The sequence below is a fragment of the Elephantulus edwardii genome, unplaced genomic scaffold (assembly GCF_000299155.1).
Source record: "Elephantulus edwardii isolate Elephantulus edwardi_28Jun2011 unplaced genomic scaffold, EleEdw1.0 scaffold00003, whole genome shotgun sequence".
Taxonomy (NCBI): Eukaryota; Metazoa; Chordata; class Mammalia; order Macroscelidea; family Macroscelididae; genus Elephantulus; species Elephantulus edwardii.
Window position 1 is genome coordinate 40,158,399 of NW_006399753.1, and position 20,934 is coordinate 40,179,332.

A 20,934-nucleotide genomic window follows, 5' to 3' on the forward strand; every position below is an offset into this window, starting at 1 on the left:
CTTCTCCAGCACCACAGCTCAAAGGCATCAATTCTCCTTCTATCCTCCTTAGTCATTGTCCAACTCTCTGATGCATAACAAGTGATAGCAAAGACCATGATAGCTGGGAAAATCTCTAAATATTTATTTGTAAATTAAGCAAGCACGTCTGAAATAAGCATGGGCATAAAAAGAAAATATTTTACCATATGAAAATTATAAAATAACACAATTTGTACAATCTGATGTGTGGGGTGGTGAGGGAAATGGAAAGAATTTGTTCAAATTTGTATTCATATTTTGTAAATAAACTAGTAGAAAATTTTTTTAAAACCCAATACAATTTGTTCAGCACAGTTAAAATATTACATCTAGGGAAATTTACAGCCTTACACACACTCTTAAATTCCTTAAAGACTGAAAACTTACTCTGTCCTTTCAGTTAAGCAACACCATTAGATTATTCAAAGCAACAAATACTTAATGAGGACCAGATATGCACCGCCCCTGTGCTAGATTGGGGGTGGGGGGAGAATTTACACAATCTCTACTCTCAAGAATTCTCCTCTCTGTCTGCACCTTCACATTTCAAGAGTTTCCTCCCGCCTCTATATTAATTTTTAATATTTGTCCTATTTTCAGCATTCTAGTATTAAATGTCTCAATTTAAATTTTTCTTTATGTTGCCCTGAGAGAGGCATTTGAGTGAATGGAGCTCCTATATGTCTTAAAAATTAACCCAACAACAGGATGAAACATGCCTTCTCTGTGACGTAGCTTCATTACTGCCAATTGGGATAGAAATCAGAATGTGCAGTATATATATAGCACATCTAGATTGTTCCTCATAAAACAAGGCGCCGGTGGCCAATATTGCTACTGCAATCATTAAATCAGCGTGTTTAATCAAACCACCTCTGTGTAAGGCACTCTTTAAACGGAATCACCTTGGATACAAGCACTAATAATAAGCACAGAATAACTAACTCTTTGAAGCCATAAAGGCATCCTTTTGACTTGTAATTACTTTTTTTCGGTAGGAAAATTACTGTGTACTGAGATTTTTACAAAATGATGATTCTCTTGCTCCAAATCTGGTCGTGATTTTTGAAATTCTGAAGTTTCCTGGGCTGATTGCTACTCAGAAATATGCATTAGACTCGCATGCTTTCGAAAGCAGCACTTTTAATGCAAGCTCAACAGCTTTCATCCTATGTTCAGCTAGTTTGACTTGTAACAGTTGAGGATCTCACTTATTTTGTGCTTCTTCCTCTCTTTTAAGCAAAGTTTGCTGTTGCTACAAATCCCGTTGGTTAATTAGCATTTGTTGATTTTCCAGTTTTTCCACTGATCCTATCTAGATGACTTGTTACCAGTTCTCTGCTTACTCATTTTTTTTTCTCCTTATGAGTCCCTCCAAGTGCACTTTGGTTCATATTTAAGGAGCTGTTCTTGAGGAATGTGTTCACTGTTACTTAAAATGACTTCAAATTGCAGATTTGAAATATTCATGAGGCATGAATTGCTGATGTTAATTGTGAGGGGAGAGATTTTAGAGATGTATGTATAAATTTATTCTAGAATATATAGAGAGATATATCTTTTCCCAGGTTTGCCCTATTTTTTTCCTTATGGAAGCTTTATTCCCTTGAGTGAATCCTACTTGTCATCTAGTATTATTAAGTTTTGTGTTCCCAATCTATGAAATAAAAGAAAAATTCAACTTCAGGAGAATGCTTTGGGACCTGTTAAAGTAAACCAATAAAGGTCCTTCATGAGAAGAATTGAATTCCATAAATACTAGGAGGCTTTAATTGGATTCATCATGTAAATTATAGTAGGCTTCTCATTTTTCCAACTCATTATTCACATAGGTGAGTAAAGGAAAATTACATATTTTCTCTACCTAAAGATACGATAACTACAAAAGTAAAGGGTGGGTAGGAGCCGACTATAGTTTAAACAAGAAATCTAATAACATAGAAACTCCTGGAGGGTCTGAATATTCCATTAAAAATTAATACTCCTCTAAGGAGAATCAGATAACCTATTGCATTGGACAGGTTAATTTCAAAATTTGATGATAAAGGGGCACCTGACAAAGCTAATAATTTTCAATTTTCTCATTTGCATATAAAGGTTATGGTTATTGTTATTGTTATTGCTATTGTTATTGCTATGTGTGTTTGAATTGCTTGCAACTCATAGCAAACCTATGTACAATAGCTGTGAACTCTGCACTATCTTGAGCCAATTTCATTGTTTCTGACACATCTACCTTCATTACCCCAGTTACTGAATCAATCCGTCTCATTCAGAGTCTTCCTCTCTTACACTGTCCCTCCATCCTTTCCAAACATGATATCCTTCTCCAAGGACTGGTCCCTCTGGCCACATGCCAAAAGTACATGAAACCAAACTTCAAAATCTTTGCCTCAAAGAAGCAGCTTGATTTCACCCTCTCCAGGACAGACCTGTTTGTTCTATTAGCAGTCCACGGTATGTTCAACACCCTTTTACAGAACTATGTAAAGGCTAAATGATGAAAAAGGAAGACAGAAGAAGATGATGTATCCAACTTGTGGTGTTGATAAAGAATATGCCATGGATTGACAAAAGAATTAATATGTCAGTCTTAGAAGAAATAAAATCAGTACTTTCCTTAAAAGCAAAATGGCCCTGCTTCAGCTCCTTTGCTTTGGCAGACATCAGAAAGCAAGCAAAAAACCCAATCACATAGAAAAGGCCATTATATCTAGTAAGTATTCAGTAAAACTGGAGACAATAAGATGGATTGATGCAGCAACCACAACAGTTTTTGCTGTTGTTGTTATCAAGTCAGAACTGACTGAGAGCTGACTCTTCATTGAGTTTTCAGAGAATGTAAGTCACATGCAGGGCGATGGCCCATATTTCTCACAGAGAAGCTGGTGGGTTTGAACAGTCTACCAGTGACTTGACAGCACAATTCTTTACCACACCATGAAAGTTCCTTATAATAATAGACTAATCAACAATCATGCATACGGCACAAGACAGGACCAGGTTTCATTATCTTATGTGTAAAGCCACCACCCTGAGTATGTGTATGTATATATTTCAGTCGTGTGCTATTGAGATAGTTCCAACTCACTGTGACCCTGTAGGACAGAGTAGAACTGATCCTTAGGGTTTCCTGCTTTTGTCAGGTGGTGTTGAGTCAGATCAAACTCACAGAGCTCCACGGTACCCTAAGGACGCCAGTTCTGTCCTACTCTAACAATCTCTGCTGTAATTAAGACAGTTGCTTCAGTCCCCATGTCAATCCATCTTGTTGAAGATTTCTCTTTGCTTTGCTTATCCTTCCCTTTTTCAGGCATAATGTTCTTTTCCAGGGACTGAGCCCTCCTCTTAATATGACCAAAGCATGTGAGGCAAAAGTCTTACCATTCTTGCTTCTTAGAATGCTCTCTGGCTGCACTTCTTTCAAGGTCAATTTATTTGTTCTTTTGTCAGTCCATGAATTATTCAATATCCTTCCCCAACACAAAGACATTCTGTTTTGGTCTTCCTTATTCATTGTACAACATTCATGTGCATATGAAACTTGCGGTTTAATACTCATGAGAGCAGATTGCCAAGACTTGTTCCCCTACTGAACCACTGTCCCTTCATTTAGTAGTCAAACAAGTTCTTAATCACTGGACTGCATGTGTGTGAATTATAGATACAATGTGTGTGTGTGTGTGTGTGTGTGTGTGTGTGAAAGAGAGAGTGAGAGAGACCAAGAGAGGGTGTGTGTGTGTGTGTGTGTGTGTGTGTATTTATATGGAGATCTGGCAATCTCGTGGTAAGGAGGTGCACTGCCAAACCAAAGCTATGCAGGTTGAATCGACCAGCTTCTACACATTCGAAAGATGGACAATCCCCTCCCATGCAATTTATAAACTCTGAAAACACTAGATGGAGGGTAAGCGATGAGCTGGTTCTGACTTGATAGCATGTACCGGCAAACAACATATATCGTTTTTATATACCATAGAGTCAGAACCAGCCCACAGCTGACCTTCCTGTAAGTTTTTGGAGGCTGTCCATCCTTCTCCCATGAACAGCTGGTGACCTTGGACCTCGTGCCTTCCGGCTCGCAGCAAAAGTTCGTGCCACTAGACCGACAGATCTATATACTATCTCTATCTCTTTATCTATCTATCTATCTATCTATCTATCTATCTATCTACCTATCTATCTATCTAACTATCGATCTATCGATCAACAGACAGAGACAGAGAGACAGAGATGTGACTATGGATAAGAGAACACAGTGCTGCTTGATCCTGTATCATCTTTATAATTGCATATGTATTAAAAATTAAACATATATATGATTGAGATTGTTTTGTATGCTTTATATCTTAGTTGCATCTTAATCTTTTTGTCTATACATATGGAATTGAACATCACTAGCTTCGATTGTGTCAGACTCAAATGTTACAGACTAATCATGAAAGCTAGAATACATATGTTGTTTTGTTGTGTACTGCAAAGTCAGAACCAACCCATAGCTGACCTTCCAGTAGGTTTTCGGAAGCAGTTAATTACATAGGAAGAGATGGCTCATGCTTCTCCCCGCAGAGTTGCTGGAGGGTTCGAACCACGTGCCTTCAGGTTTGCAGCAGGGCTTCTTGCCATTAGGTGACCAGACCTTCCTAAAATACATATATATGTATACATACGTATATATGTATAAATACACACACACACACACACTCTCTCTATATATATATATACACACACATACTGGGGAGAACTACTCAACTATCTTCATTTAGTAAGAAGCCCATAGGAAGTATGAATTCAAAGTAAATCAGAAACCTCTAGATGCAGGGGACAGAGAAGCAGTCACTGAGACACAATTCTGCCACGGTGGTCATCTTTGAGTACAAAATAGATCCTGTAGCAAAGGGCCTTAGTTTAGTCCCTATTTTTGAAGGCTTAGGCTAAAACCCTACAGTGACAGAAAACTACATGAAGTTCAAGCTGAGTTTAAAAGAGGCCATGGAACTAAGGATATTATTGCTGATGTCAGATGGATCTTGACTAAAGCAGAAAATATCAGAAGAATGTCTATTTATGTTTTATATTCTATGCAAAGGCTTTGGGAGTCATAACCAATTATGGCTGACCTTCAGAGGAATGACAATTCCAAAATATTTAATGCTGATACAAGACTTATACCTAGGCCAAGAAGAAGCTGTTATCTAAAGAAAGCAAGGGAACACTGCTACTGCACGGTTTAAAACTCACAAAATGTTTATGTCAAGCCCATAGTCTTTCCAGTCCCCTGCTATGCATCAGAGAGCTGTATACTGAATAAGGATGAGAAGAGAAGAATTAATGCATTTGAGGTGTGGTATTGGAGAAGAGCACTGAATATCCCATGGACTGCCAAAAGTACAAAAACTTCTGTCTTGAAGGAAGTGCAAGCAAAGTGTTCCGAATTCTAAGTAAAGATGGTGAAGCTTATCTCACATATGTTGTCCATATTGTTGGAGAGGCTCTTCCTTGGAAAGGGACATGATACTTGGAAAAGTGGAAGGTCAATGAAGGAGAGGAAGACCTTCCACAAGGCAGACTGATACACTGCCCGTGGCAATGGACTTAAGTGTGAGGATGGTAAGATTGACATAGAATATGATAGACTGCAGATCTGCTGTTCCTACGGTCGCTATGAATCATACTCAACAGCTCTTAACATCAACAATAGACATAAATAAATTCTGAACAAGTGAGAAAAATAAGAATTTAAGCTGTCTTTTAAACTGTTTATTTTTCCCACTGGATCAAAGTCTCCACATATTAGCAGATATATCATGTTTGCCCAGCCAACCAGTGGCAAAATTGCAACATAGCTTGTGTCTGAGCTGGTGCTCATACAATCAAAGCACAACATGACGGAAGGGTGAGGGTCAGCAATATCTCCCGGCATGGTGGGCAACAGTAGGGATAGTTGTAAGCAGGATTGTGTGTGAAGACATCAATTAAGTTTGTAAGTATTTTCTTATCTTCACTTTTTAAGAAAACAATTTCAAGTAGGCCTACTTCAAAAGACCATAATAGGTATTGTTTGTGAGGAGGAAAAAAACTCCAAAAACAAAACCTAAAAAAAGGAACAGTAATATGAAGCCATCCAATTATAAAAAACACCTTGATTAGTGTTAAAAAACTGTGAATTGCAAAGTGCTGCTGTGTTTCCTTTTTAAAATGGGCAGAGAGGAAAGGCTTATGTTATAAAGTTTCTTAGGAAATTATACTGACAAAAATCCCTTGTTACTACTATCATGGGGCAAAATAAAAGTCCCAGAGTGATATAAACATTTTTACCTGTGGGTTGGTTTGTTGGTATAGAAGTTACAAAAAGTGCTTAATATTGCACTATGGATCTCAGGTTCACTTGACTATAGAAGAATGAAAATAAAATTATAACATTTATAGGATTGTTTAGGCACCAGGGACATTTGTGATTTTAAAATTGCATTAGTTCAGCAACAGTAGCATGGGAACAGGAAACCTTTACTTATTAATGTCATATACTTGAAAATTCAGCAAATTTCATAATTTCCCAAAAGGCTAAAGCCATGGGATGAGAAAAATGGAAGGCTGGGCAAACCTTAACAATTCCAACTGATAATGGTTTACTTAAAAAGAGAGAGAGAGAGGGATGGAGGTGGGGAAGGGGGAAATGTTTGCAAGATTATGAGACAAAATTATCTGGGCTCCCTATTCTGTACAGCTTTTTAAACTCTTGTCTCACTCACTGAATGAAAAAGCAAATGTGGAGGCAAAGTCATAGTTACTCTTTCCTCTCAAGGTGGGAATTATTTCTCTATCACCTACCACAGTGGCTTCCACAGCACCCATGTTCTTCCCAGGGTAAAACACAGAGACATTAGGGATATCTCCTTAGGGTTGACTAAAGGCAAGATTAGCACTAGTGAGGTAAACACTTCTTGCCTAAACCATGAGTACATCTAAAAATGATGCTGGCATGTGATGTTTAAGTCTATCATTATTGAAAATCCACTGAGTTAATTCTAAATATCTACACCCTAAAATGGTCAGAACTGGCTTGAATTGCTATCTCTGCCAAACATGACTTCCTGGCATTTTTTTACTTTCCCTGATCTATGAAAATGGGAACGATACCACCTACTTCCTGAGGCTGGCACAAATAAGAAATGTGGCATATAAAGCATGAGGGTTTGGTCACTTTCCCCACACGTTCTCTTTAATATTGGTTAACAGATATGAAAGCAAGTTGGCTACTTTTGCTTTGCATGTTTTTGCTGTGTGTCTTCAGTCAATTGAAACTAACATTGACTAACTGTCCTAATAATATAGGGCAGAATAGAGCTCTGGTAGCATAGGCCATACATGCAGAGTGGCTAAATAAAGCCTACTTGTCTTCAGCAGTTCAAATCCACCAGCAGCTTATGGAAGAAAGATGGCAATCTCCTGTCATTTATCGGCTTGGATTTATAGACTTGGAAGGTCAGTCATAAGTCAGGTAGACAGCAGTGACTTTTAAGTCTGTGACACTGAATAGAATCACTCTACAGGGATTCCTGGGTTAAAATCTTCTTAGGAGAAGATCACATTTGTTTGTTTTTTCTCCCATGGAGGGTCCAATGGTTCAAACCATTGACACTTCTGTGAGTAGTTTAGCATTTAGTCAATGTATCACAAGGGATCCTTGTGTCTTACATGCTTTTTGTTGTTTTTATGTGCTATAGAACACACTCAAAGCTGACACTCCAGAGTGTTTTCAGAGGCTGCAAACCACACAGGAGACAGTCTATCTTTCTTCGAAGGCACAGCTGGTGGATTCAAACTGCATGCCTTTGTGTTGGCAGTGCAGCTTCTTACTACTAAGCCACCAGAGCTTCCTTGTTTTGCACAGACTTATCTAAATCTCTCTTTTCTCAATCCAAGTCAGATCCTTCACCTTAGATAGAAGTGAGACAGCAAATGCATTCTGTCTTCCTCACATCAAATCTGTCTTCAACATGAAATAGTTTTCATGAAAATAGAAATCATCTCATTTATTATAATAAGGATGAGGTAATTATTGAATAATCTAAGTCACAGAAATGATTAAGGCACTAGTGACATTTACTTATGCAGAAGGGTTAACAGAATTAAACAATTGTAACTTGGCCAAATGGTAAGAAGGATTAAAAAAAGTGATGAACAAATATTTGAAGGACATAACACAGATAAGAATAAAAAAATAAAAAACCTAAGGAAAAACAAACTCCCTTGTGGGAAGTTAATTCAGACCCTATAGAGCAGTTTCATAGGATTGCTAAAATTATAGGTAAATCTTTACGGAAACAGATTATCATCTTTTTCTTCCATGGAAACCCTGATATGCTCAAATTGACAAGTTCTGGTCAGTAGCCATGTGCTTTAACCAGTTCCCCATGAGAGCCCTTCATCCAAGATAACAACAATAATGACAAAATAAACCCAAATCCATTGAATCCATTACTACTCATGACAACTCTTCATTAAGATTCAAAGGCTGTGAAACTTAATGAAAGAAATGCTTCATTTTTCTCCTGTGGAGGTGTCAATGGATTCAACTGCTGATTTTTGGATAAGCAGTCCACAAGTTAAAGCCTTAACTAGATAGAGCTCCTCATCCAAAGGCAGATTGGGAGTTATTTGCACAAATTCATGGATGAAATGATAAATGTTAAAGAAAACAGCATTAAGCAAAAGAATCTAGTCTTTTAAAGACATCTTCAGAAAGGATAGAATTGTTGGATTCTAAAGACAAACCAGCATACCATTGCCTATCAAATATTCAAGAGTTTCCTGGGATAAGGTATTAATACCATAGTTATCAAACTCAATAGCTACATATCACCATGAGAGATAAAAGAACTACATGAAATTTTATTCCTATATAATTTACCAGCTCATCATTGTTTTTAACATCTCTCAGAAGTTCTTTGACACTATAATATATTAAGTGATTATCTATAAGATAAATGAAAGAAGAAAACATATTGGCATTACCTGGATCTCTCAGATATAACAATAAAAGCAAATATATCAATCACACAAAAAAAGTAAGCTATGTTAAAGTGCTCTCTCTGTCTCTCTCTAACTTGTTGAGCTACACAATCAACACTCTTAATACCAGCAGTCAGGAAATCAAAAGATGAATTACATTGGGAAAATATCTGTCAGGGACCTCTCCAGAGTACTAAAAATCAATGATGTCAGTCTAGACACCAAGTTGTGCCTAATCAATGTCACGATATTCACAATTATTTGCTATGCTTCAGAGAGCTGGACTAAGGATGACAGAAGAATCAATGCCTTCTAATTGCGGTGCTGGCGAAGAGTCTTGAACATACCATGGACTGCCAAGAAAACAAATAGGTCTATCTTGAAGAAGGTGAAACCAAGTTTCTTTCTGGAGGCTATGATTTTGAAGCTCTGTCTCACATTCTTTGAGAAGGTGACCAGGAGATATCGGTCCTTGAAGAAGGACATTATGCTTGGAAGGGTGGAGGAACAGAGCAGGAAAGGAAGAACCCAGATGAGATGGATTGAGACAATAACTAGGGCAATGGAGATTGGTGTGTCAGAATGAGTGAGACTGGCTCAGGACAGGGCAAGCTTCAGGGCTGCTGTACACAGGGACACTAACGTGAATGACCAAGCAATCGTAATTTCCATTGCCTTGCATGCTTGTGAAATTTGGACAATGAGTAAAAAAGATAGAAGAAAATAAATATGCCTTTGCATTGTAGTGTTGGTGAAGAATATTGAATATTCCAGTAAGAGATACTGACATGTCAAATGCGTTAATGGTCAGTTACCAATGCAGACAGATAGTGGGGTGGAGCTCCCCGATGAAAACAAGCTTGGAAGGAGGAGTGGCATCCACTTCCATAATAGCTTGGCTCCGGAAACCCTATGAACTTGGAGAGGGGATGAAAGGCACCCAAGCATTGAGGACTCTCCTTCATAGGGTCGCTATGCGACTCGATGGCACTTAACAACAACAACAACCAAAAAGACAAAAATGTCTCTTGAAAATAAGAGAATAAAATGAAGTTAGAATGTTCCCCAGCAGCAAGGATTGTAAGACTTTGTCTCATATACTTTGAGACTATTTTCAGGACAGGTCAGTCTCTGGAGAAAGATGCCATGCTTGGTAAGGATGGACCTGACAGATGGCACAGGATAGAGCAGGGTTCTGATCTTTTGTTCATAAGGTCACTATGAGTGTACTCGACTGAACAACACCTAACAACAACAAACAGAACAATAACACAACAAGGATTTCCCAGGAGCAAACTGTGTTTTATTCTGTTGTATATGGAGTTGCTGTAAGTAACAGCAGCCTTGACATCATGTAACAACAATATGGCAGTAACTAGGGGCATTTTAAAAAGGTGACTGCTTAGTAAAATATATATATATATATATATAAAATTTAATGTAAAGAGGGGGGAAATAAGACACTAAGTCTTAGAAAGATCATTCTTAATTTATTTCCTGGAGACACATTACTAAGCCTGACACAAATAGATGTGATGTAAAGAACAGTCTTCTCAAATAAGGAAATAACAAGTACCTCCTTCAAGTGGTACATGTGAATCACAGACCTACCAGGACATCATGTCACCATGATAGTAATGGATAGGAATATTAAACACACAATAATATTACTCAGACATCCATTTATATCCTAATTATGAAAATAGTAGCACATGAAGTCTTTATGGTGGAGTAAATAACATGTTTAAAGTATTTTGATGCCAACTTTACCCATATGACAGTGAAAGTCACAAATTCATTATGAATATATGAAGGGCAAATGTTTAAATGCAAGTATGACAGAGACTAGAATCTTGGTTATTACAAAGTGTAGGGTTTTTGTGACTTAGACAAAAGTAGTTTATTGGTGGAGAGGGGAAAAACCAAAAAATAAAACCCAAACTAAAAACTTCAGTTGGGAACCATTTAAGAAAGAATGGGAATAGAAGTGTGACAGATTTCTTTTTAAAGAAATTTTGATTAAATCATAATATTTAGTTCAATAGCTAGAGAGGAGTGCATGATTGAGATAGAATTCCCTTTTAAAATGGGATGTATTCAAGTATATGCATATACTGGTGAGAATAATATGGTAGAATTTTTAAGTTTTATGATGCAATGTTTATGAGGCATAGGAGAGGAGAATTACTGGATTAATTTCCCTTCTGCACAATTTGAAAAGAGCTCTAGTGGTACAGTGGTTAAAGAGTGGTGCTGCCAACCTAAAGGCAGGTTGTTCAAAGCCATAAGTTACTCAGAGGGAGAAAGATGGGCATCCTCCTTCCATGCCAGTTATAGCCTCTGAAAACCCCTGGAGAGTCACACAGACACAGGATGAGTTCTGACCCAATAGCAATGACTGACTGACTGACCTTAGATCTGAACATCCAGTGGTCATCCAAAAATTTAGTAGGGAAAGACCATGGATATGTATATGGATAGATTTGTAGATACACTGACAAAAGTAGTTGTAGAATGTGGAAAAATAGTTATCCAATTATTTTTATTTTGTGAAAGAAAATGAAAGCAAATTCGCAGTTAAGGTCTGGATATAGGGGAAGAAAAAAATATGAGAAATTGGAATGAAGAGGAGATCAATTGCTTAGTTAAATCAGAGTGATTTTTTTCCTTAATATGCTAAAGGTGCACTTGAAGTTATTTAGTATGAACTGAGTGAGACCAATTCATGTTGCTAGGTGAATAATAAAGTATGTAAGTACAGGCACTAAGGAGGTAGACAGAGGACTTAACCAGGTACATTTAACCATGTAAATAAGGCAAGGGAAGAGGAGTTATATAATCCAATAAATGACTTGAAACAAAATTCAACTAAATTCATAAGGGATCTCCAGAATTAAACATATATCTGGGTACCATCTCAATAGGGAAATAATAAAATTTACAAACAAATTAAACTAGATTATATACTTTTCTCATATTAGTACTGTGAAAGGGATCTAAATACTCTTTAAGAAAGGACTCTGTGAGCTCTGGTGGCCTAGTGGCAAGAAGCTGCACTGCAATTCTGAAGAAAGGTCTATGAATCCACTTGTTAATTCAAAAACAGAAAATGTCGTTTGCATAGTATCTGTATTTCTTATTCTCTTGGAATTCTGCAATTAATTCATGACTCTATTACCTTTGTGGCTTGCTTCAGTTTATTATCTATAATAAGACATACGTGAAATATACCATTAAGGCATTTTTTACAGTAAATTCAGTTTATTATTTTTTGGTGTATGTGTGTTTTCTTGTTAATTATTATTATCAATTTTAATGAATGGTTACAGAGACTTTGGATTTCCATTCATTCATTGTTGCACTTTTCTTTCTGCCTATCCCTCCCCCCAGTTCCCTCTTCTCTTTGAAAAGTAAAAGAAAAATTCTTCCATTGTTATACAATCCCTCCCTCCAGGTCCTTTCCACCAGTTAGCCTTCATTCTGAACTCCTGTCATGACAATAACACCTCATCATATATCCCTTTTAAACAGTTCTCTCCCTCATCTGTTTCAATTCAGTATACACTATTTATCCCCTTTTCTTAAATTCTCCCCAACAATGAAGGCATCTTAAAAATAAGAAATTTATAGAATCTATAAACTAAAACCCTCATACATACACAACCCAACTCATAGCCAGAGAATTTGAATGGGCTCATAGCTAACCCTTTCTTGGGTTTACAAGGCTGTAAATCACATGGGAGCAAATTGCCCATCACTGGTTACTGCAAACCACTTGGGTTAGCAGGGCAACTCTCTATGGACTAATTCTATAGAACTCTCTCTAGAATATATGTTGTTGGTGGTGTTGTGTACCATCAAATCAAAACAGAATCATAACTGACCCTTCAGCAGGTTTTCAGAAGCAGTAAATTGCAATGGAAGATTGTTCACCTTCTTCCTCAAAAGGCAGCTGGTGTCTTCAAGCTATTTATTTTTTAGAATGGCAGTGCAGCCACCACTAGGCTACCAGAGTTCACTCTAGAATATATAGTCTAGGAAAATTAATAAAATAAATGATGTAGCCTAATGAAAGCACTTGAATCTTTTTTCAAGTTTAAGGTCTATGTTGCAACTATTCATGCAGAGAGCACCAATCAACATGTGTGACATCCTGACACTTGGTGGAAGCAATAGTTTGGTAAAAGATAGATAGCACTTAATTGTTTCATCTCTTTCCCCCAGTTTCCACAAGTCTGTCTTTATAATCTATCTCAGTGCAAATGGTAGGTATTACACACATCTTATCAATGGCAGGTATTATATGTATCAAGTTTATACCTTGCACACCTACCATATGTCCTAAAATAGCATGAATTTCATTGATAAGGAGTTTACAATGTCACAAGAAATGAAAACTTTACAAGAAGATGAAGAGAGGGAAGAGCTATGGTAGACAGATGTGTCTTTGAGTGTTAGCTATAATAAGTCTTTCAGAAATACAGAAGTACCTGTGCCTAAGTTTCCTATCTCTGAAATTGTCATGAAACTCAACTATTTGAGAGAATGAATATAAAACAAGTGGCAATAGGTAATTAGTGTTGGTAAAAAGCAGTATCTCTGAAATAAGACTGGAAGTCAAGCGTTTAATCATAGCACCATTATTTACTAACTTTTTTGTGTTTCAGATTCCTCACTTGTAAAATGAGTGAGTAATGTTTATTTATTCATCACATAAAGTGGTTATTGTGATATTGAATGCCTTCGAGTAGAGCAAGACTCGTAGAGACCCTATGAAAAAAAGGCCTGAAGCCCCTCTACAACTATCGACATTTATCAAAGTTCGTAGAGTTTCCGGAGGCATGTTGTTTAGGAAGTGGATGCCACTCCTGCTTCCAAACCTATCATAGTATGGTGAGCAGTGCCAATAGTAGTATGAATTAAATACTTCTCAATAGCACAGGACCTGAAATGGGATACCCTGTGTATCAGAAACTGTTAAACATATCCACTTGATAAATAGCATGCCTCTGGAAACTCTATAAACTTTGATAAATGACAATAGTTATAGAAAGCTTCAGGCCTTAAGTTCATAGGGTTACTATGAGTTGTGCTTGGTTTAATGGTAATTAACAACAACAGGTTCATAGTGAATTGTAACAATTGCTATGTATGAACTGAACTAAATTTTCACACCATCCTCCTGTTATACGTATGTCCTAAAAAAATATGGATTTTTTTCCCATTCATTCAACAGGTACTTGTGAAATGTTGTCTTTATGTTGGGCACTGATAAAACAATAAACACTAACTTTTAAGTAGTTGTCATCCATATTTGCACCTGTTAAACCTGATATGGAAGAACTAGAAAAATAAAGAGCGAAACATACCTTTCTCTCTCACACACACACAAATGAATTGCTTATAAAAAAAAGATTTTCCCCCCAAACAACTTCACAATATTATTAAATTGAATGTGCCTGGGTCTTTCCTACCATTCCCTGTTTACAAATGACTCCTTGTCTCTAGTAAGTAACAAAAGCATATTATTTAAGTATCCCAAAATTAATACTGGGCTCATTATATGTAAAATAATTAATTATTTTCAGGTAGCATCAGCACCTGTGATAGAATTTAAATTGTATTTAAATCCCCTAATATTACCATTTATTTGTTTTAGTTAACCATTATTCAATGGAACACAGCAACAACAGTGAAGAAGGAATAATTGTATAACTATTTGCTATTGATTCTTTTTCTGTTGTTGTTGTTTACCATCAAGTTAGAATGGACCCATAGTTGACCCTCTAGCAGTTTTTAAAAAGCAGTAAATTGCACAGGAGGAGACTGCCTCGCTTTCTCCCGCAGAGCAGCTGGTGTGTACCTTTGAACTGGGTACCTTTGGGTTGCCAGTGTAACTTTTTACCACTAGCCACCAGAGCTCACTTAATCAATTTGCTATTGATTATTTTCTGAGAGGATGGAAATATCTTCTTTCATCTATTGTTGTTGTGTGCCACTGAGTTGTAAGCAGCTCACACATAGCTGACCCTCCCTAACTAGAGCTTTCTTACCTAATACCTTGTGTTCAAGATGGGTACTTCTCTTTTGAAGAGTACTTTACTTTTAAAATGAATTTTTTTTAAATAAAAATTTTTGAGCAGTTTGGCTTCACATTTGATTTAGGAGTAAAGTGGCTTATATGTTGTTGTTGTTGTTGTTGTTGATTGCCTTCCAACTGAGCATGAGTCATAAAGACCCTATGAACAAAGGCCTGAAGCCCCTCTACAACTATCAACATTTATCAAAGTTCATAGAGTTTCTGGAGACATGTTTAGGAAGTGGATGCCACTCCGGCTTCCAAACCTGTCATAGTATGTTAATGTTGTTATGTGCATTGAGTCTCCTGTGGTGCATAGCAACCCTATGCACAGCAGCTCTGAACCATTCCTTGTCCTGAGCCAGTCTCACTAATTGTGACACACCAACCCCATCCCCCCAGGTACTGTATCAATCCATCTCATCCGGGGTTTTTCCTCTCTTGTGCTGTCCGTTCACCCTTTTGAGCATGATATCCTTCTCCAAGGACTTATCTCTCCTGGCCATGTGCCCAAAGTAAGACAGAGCTTCAAAATCTTAGCCTCCAAGAAGAGACTTGGTTTTGCCCTCACCAAAACATATCTATTTGCTTTCTTGGCAGTCCATGGTATGTTCAAGACTCTTCTCCAGCAATACAACTCGAAAGTATCGATTCTTCTTCTGTCACCATTAGTCACTGTCCAACTTTCTGAAGCATAACAAGTAACTGAAAAGACCATGGCCTGGATTAGGTGCACCTTTGTGTCTAGACTGACATCGTTGCTCTTTAGCATATTTTATATGTGTACATCTGTTTCTAAGAGAACTCTGGTGGCCTAATGTTTAGAAGCTGTGATGCAATCCCAAAGCCAGTGGTTCAAATCCACCAGTTGCTCTAAGGGAGTAGAATAGGCAATCTCCTCTGGTGCAGTATACTGCCTCTGAAAGTTCACTGGAGGGTCAGAAAAGGAACACATAAGATTTCAATTATATTAGCTATTTAAAATGAACAAATATATAGAGACCCAAGTTTATTGGTGATTACCAGGAGCAGTTGGGAGGGTGCTAAAAAGACAGACTTAATGTTTAGGAGACACTGATCTTCTGTTAAGGTTGACAGAAAACTTTAAGAATGAATTAGTTGGTCACTGAAGCACAAGATAAACAACATTAATGCTTCCGAACTGCAAAAATTAAACATCTGGAGAATATAAACCCATTTACCTCCATATCTACACACACATACAACCATATATATCACAATTTTTTTTAATTTTAAAAATAGACAATTTTGAGAAGTAATGGATCAAGGACACTGTCAGCTTTGAGTGTCTTCATTTTCCTTATTTCATTTCAATTCAAGAGCAATGAGAAGAACCAGGACACAGAAAATAGTCTGCCAAGCTTCCAAGGTTTAAAAACATATGAAAATGCAAAAGACACACATTTTGCTTTTACTTATAATTTTACTGAATGTGTGTTCAATTAGATATTGTCAAGAAATAACAATAGTGAGGTTTCAAATGCCACAGGTAAATTATTTTCCAGTCTGCTGAATGAGAGAAGGCTTCTCAGAGAAGATGATGTTTTTCTCCAAACTTTAAAATTAAAAAGAAATAATAATGTCAACAGGTAAGGTGGAAGTGGGCAGAAACTGCCAAGTACACAGTAAGCGATACAGAAAACACTCAGACCTGGAAGTGTGTGATTAGTGTGATGAGCACTGAATGATAGTGGGCGGCTCTGTGGCGTGGAGCTGGAGAAGGAGGCTGTGAAGATGAAAAAGAACCACAGTGGACTCTGAACACTCACTAGCAGCCATCTTGTAAATTGCTGTCCTTCAAATAAGGGCAACTCACTGGTTCAAAAATCACACAGTAGAGGTAGAGGTTAATGGAAGAAGGGAGGCAGGGTTCCTCTTCAGAATGGAAGGGAAAGTATTAGTTATATTTTTAGAATGAATTAAATCATACTTAATGAAGTCTCAAAAATTTACATTTAAAAATATTTATTACCCTTCTCCAAGCTTCAAAATGTAGAGCTAGTCTACAAACTACTTGTAAACATGTCCAAATACATTATACTTTACAAGGCACTCAACTTTTCAACACCCATTTTGCTTGCCCCAGTAGAAATAAGGTTCCTCCTATTTCGGCCTTCGACTAAATGTTTTTCCTGCTACTTACTCGTCCACCATGTACATCTGCTTCCTTCACAGATGCCAATCTTCAACCTAGAGATATTGCTACATGGCCCACTATAATAACCTGATGACATCAAGTCCCTCTACTAGCACCTTCGCTTTCATTATTCTCCATCTCAGTCCTGTGTTCATCTGCTTTATAGACCTTTGAATTTTGTAATTTCTTATTCATATGTTCCTTTATATGCATAATGACTTAATAACTGAGTGTTTGCAAGCTCCTTGGTGAAGGGTCTAAATCTATTCTAATCACTGTTCTAATTTAAGGCTTATTTGTCAAATTAACAATTTTCAAATATGCCTCTAACTATGCCATACATAAAAGAGATCAAAATTTCAAGATTTCTTAGTAGCATTCCCTATACAAAAGGTAAGTATTTAAGGAAAAGGTAACTGTGCTAAAAATAATTTGTCAATTATTTAGTCAAATAATTATATATTAAAATATCAACTTATTAATCTATATTATTATGCAATTTGCATACTACAACTTTTTAATATTTGTGTGGCTTATACTTAATAATGCTAATAATACCTCTCTGACATTTAAGAGATAAATCAGACTGTCACACCTTTCTTCCATGGAGCAACTGGTGAGTTTGAATTACAGATATATTGGTTAGTAATCAGGCACTTTACTCATTATGCCACCAGGATTTTTTGTGAAAGTTCTATAGTATTTCTGAAAGAATAATATATTTCTCATTTGAGATATTTCTCATAAGGAAAAAATGATGAAAAGTCCCACCAAAAAAAATGAAGTAGCAAAAGTGATCTTGGATATAATTTTTTTCACAGCATTGAGATATGAGTATTATTTTGAACTAAAGAATACCAACAGAACAGTCAGGGTTACAAATAGGCATACTACTCGACAACTCATATATCTTTCTATCTCTGGATAAAGGAATACGCCCATCTTAAGATTTAGTAGCATAAACCAAACCCTTGCTCATTCACCACCCAATGTGACACAGAGGATTTCTCATATCACCATTATAATCAATTAGTGACATAGTTAAGGAATACAATTGCTAAGCTTTCATCATTATTTATATACAAAGGGATTATTCCTTTATATGGATAATCAATTTGGAGCTCTACCTAGTGTGAGCTGCATTTTAAAAAGATAATGTGTTTGATGAAATTAAGTGAGATGCAAACACTCTTTGTCATGATAACGTGATGCTCCATGGATCAATGGATTACCAGTGCTTCACACAGCTACACTGTTCATGTAACACAAAGGTACGCTAAGTAAAACCCTAAGCTAGAGTGGAAAATTGAAATGCATTTTTTAATATTTTCTACACTCTTCTGAAAGTACCATTGTCTTCAAATCCTTCACCTAAAAGTTATTTATATCAATTTTATATTCTTCATATAAGTTATATTTCTTATGTTTCCATTTTTATACATACTTGCCATTTTAAGCTTGATTCTAAGAATAATTTGCAATTTCTTAATTGTTCAATGAATAATTATCCTTTTTAAAAAACATCTGGCTTTAGCCTTTTTAAATAACCAGCATGGAAACTTCTGGTCCTTGATTTGTAAACGTGTACACAACATATATAGGCATACACATTCTCACATAGATGGACAAGTACAGCGTATGATTCAGTCTCGTCTTTAAAACAACAGGACATTAAAAGCAAACACAGCTGGGCACAGAGACTATAATGTGCTGGGTAAACATATACTCCTACTGATGTAAATATATTCTTTGATGTTTCCTGCCAAACCCACTTCGTTATGGAAAAACAAGCAATCCCTTTCTTGCATACAGCATTCCTTGTGCTCTCAAAACAACCACCCTTAGCAACTGCATGTGCCAACCAGCAGACAGAGAGGCAGAGGGACAAAAGCTGGTGGCCATGTCCCCTGAAAGGGATGCTTTCTCAGACCCTGACATTTTAAAAGTGACAAAAGAAGGTCATGCTGGGAACTAATTGTTTGTCCAACAGTAAGTATAGCAAGGCAACTCTTCTAATCATCTTTATGATGTGCTTGTTAGTTTCAAGTCCTGGACTCCACCAACCTTTCAGTGAACTGACTGAGACACACATTAGGAATTTCTACTTCTCCAAATCGCCAATTTGTACCTATTATTCTTCACTCACTGCTCCTCCTCCTCTCTTCAGTCCCAAGATCTGCAAGAAGGACTAACGTGCTCAATACTGCCCCTAACCAGCTTTATGGTAAACCTGAATCGAACTAATACTTAGTTCACATGCATCTTTCATTTACTTCTTACACTGAGAGGCAAAAGAGATGTCGAAGAGACCATGGAGGCCAAGTTAGGTCATAGGTATGGATGTTCCTTGCAACAGAAATCAGCCTGGGAGTAAGGGAGGCGACTCTGGTGTCTCCAGAGTAAAGATCCTCTCCTAAGGCTCTAGGGTCAGGTATTGACCCGGTCTAAGCCTCTGTCATCAGGGGAACCCAAGACCCACAAAGTGTTTCCAGATCTAGTCCGCAAGAGACTGGAGATCAAATGCCAGACAGTGGGGAGCGAGTCTACAATGTGTCCTCTCCCAGCAGGGCTGAGTTTTCAGTGGTTACAGGTTGCCTAAGCAGGTCCCCAGCTCCCAGGGGAAGGCGCTGGGAGCTCTCTGAAGGGAGACCTGGGGTAGGGGTGGGTGTGGGAGATGGACAGGAGGGAAAGAGGGATGGAAGGAGGAAGAGGCAAGGATGCTCCAGGCAGGCGGGAATACAGGAAAGGTTGGAGGGTGCAGCTCCCAGTAGTGACCCACACAGACCTTGGCGCCGCAACCTGCGCTTCTTGAGGCCGAAGATGCGTACTTTGGAGAAGATATCCACCAGGTTGCCATTGCAGAGCCCGCGGTTCTTGCTGGGGCTGCTCCGCCTCCTGCTGGCAGACGGCCGGTCCCAGTGCTGCTCTCGCGCCTGCCGCTTCTGGCGAATCAAGCCGCTGGCAATAGCCGCGGCCATGGTGGCCCAGGGAATGGGTCCCGGCAGGAAAGGGAGTGGAGGGATGGGGAATTGGGGGCACGGGAGAGGGAAAGTGAGCTGCAGACCTCAGCCCTCCGGGAAGCAGAAGGGGAAAGGATGGAGGGGTGGGGGAGAGGGGTAGGGGAGCTCAGTCCCGACTCGGACCCATCGCGCTGTCGGTGGAGCGCGGAGCCAGGCGCGCAAATGCGCCCAGGGCACCGCGAGCCAGCCCCAGGCGCCGGAGGTCGCGTCCGCCGCTCAGCCGCCCGGAGCGGAGTCGCCGCTTTGGATGCCGCCGGTCACCACGCGCCGCCGGAGTCCTCTGAGGGGCTGCCACCGCCACTTAGCTGCCTTTTTGTCCTGCCAACCTTCCAAGCAGGAGGTAGAGCCGGCCGCTGGCTCCTCGGGCACCAAATCGAGGGGAGGTCCTGGCAGTGTTGTCCGTGCGTTGCTCAGTCCAGGGAGCTCTCGGCACGACTCAGTGCCAGGCTGGAGCTGCCCACCGGCCGCCCTAGCCTCCGCCGCCTGCTCTCGGCTTGTGCCGGTGATTGTCAAGTGCTTTGGAAATCAGCATCTGGAGAGAGAGAGCGAGCAATCTTCTCCCTGGAGAGCTCTAATCAAAGTGCTCAGTTCTTACCCTACTACATCTTTCAACCTAGTCTCTCTTCCTGTCTATTTCTTTT

General features: G+C 38.4%; 1 protein-coding gene across 2 annotated transcripts in view; it reads right to left on the reverse strand.

Annotated features, from left to right (window-relative positions):
• LOC102858384 (fibroblast growth factor 14-like) overlaps positions 1-20,934 on the reverse strand; it is a 936,720-nt gene that overhangs the window by 270,377 nt on the left and 645,409 nt on the right. Inside the window, exon 1 of one of the 2 annotated variants that reach the window (XM_006879395.1) lies at positions 20,059-20,251. The exons of the other annotated variant lie outside the window; for it this stretch is intronic. Coding sequence (XP_006879457.1) covers positions 20,059-20,251 — 193 coding nt within the window. Of the gene's footprint in view, positions 1-20,058; positions 20,252-20,934 lie in introns of those variants that run through there. 2 annotated transcript variants of the gene reach the window in all.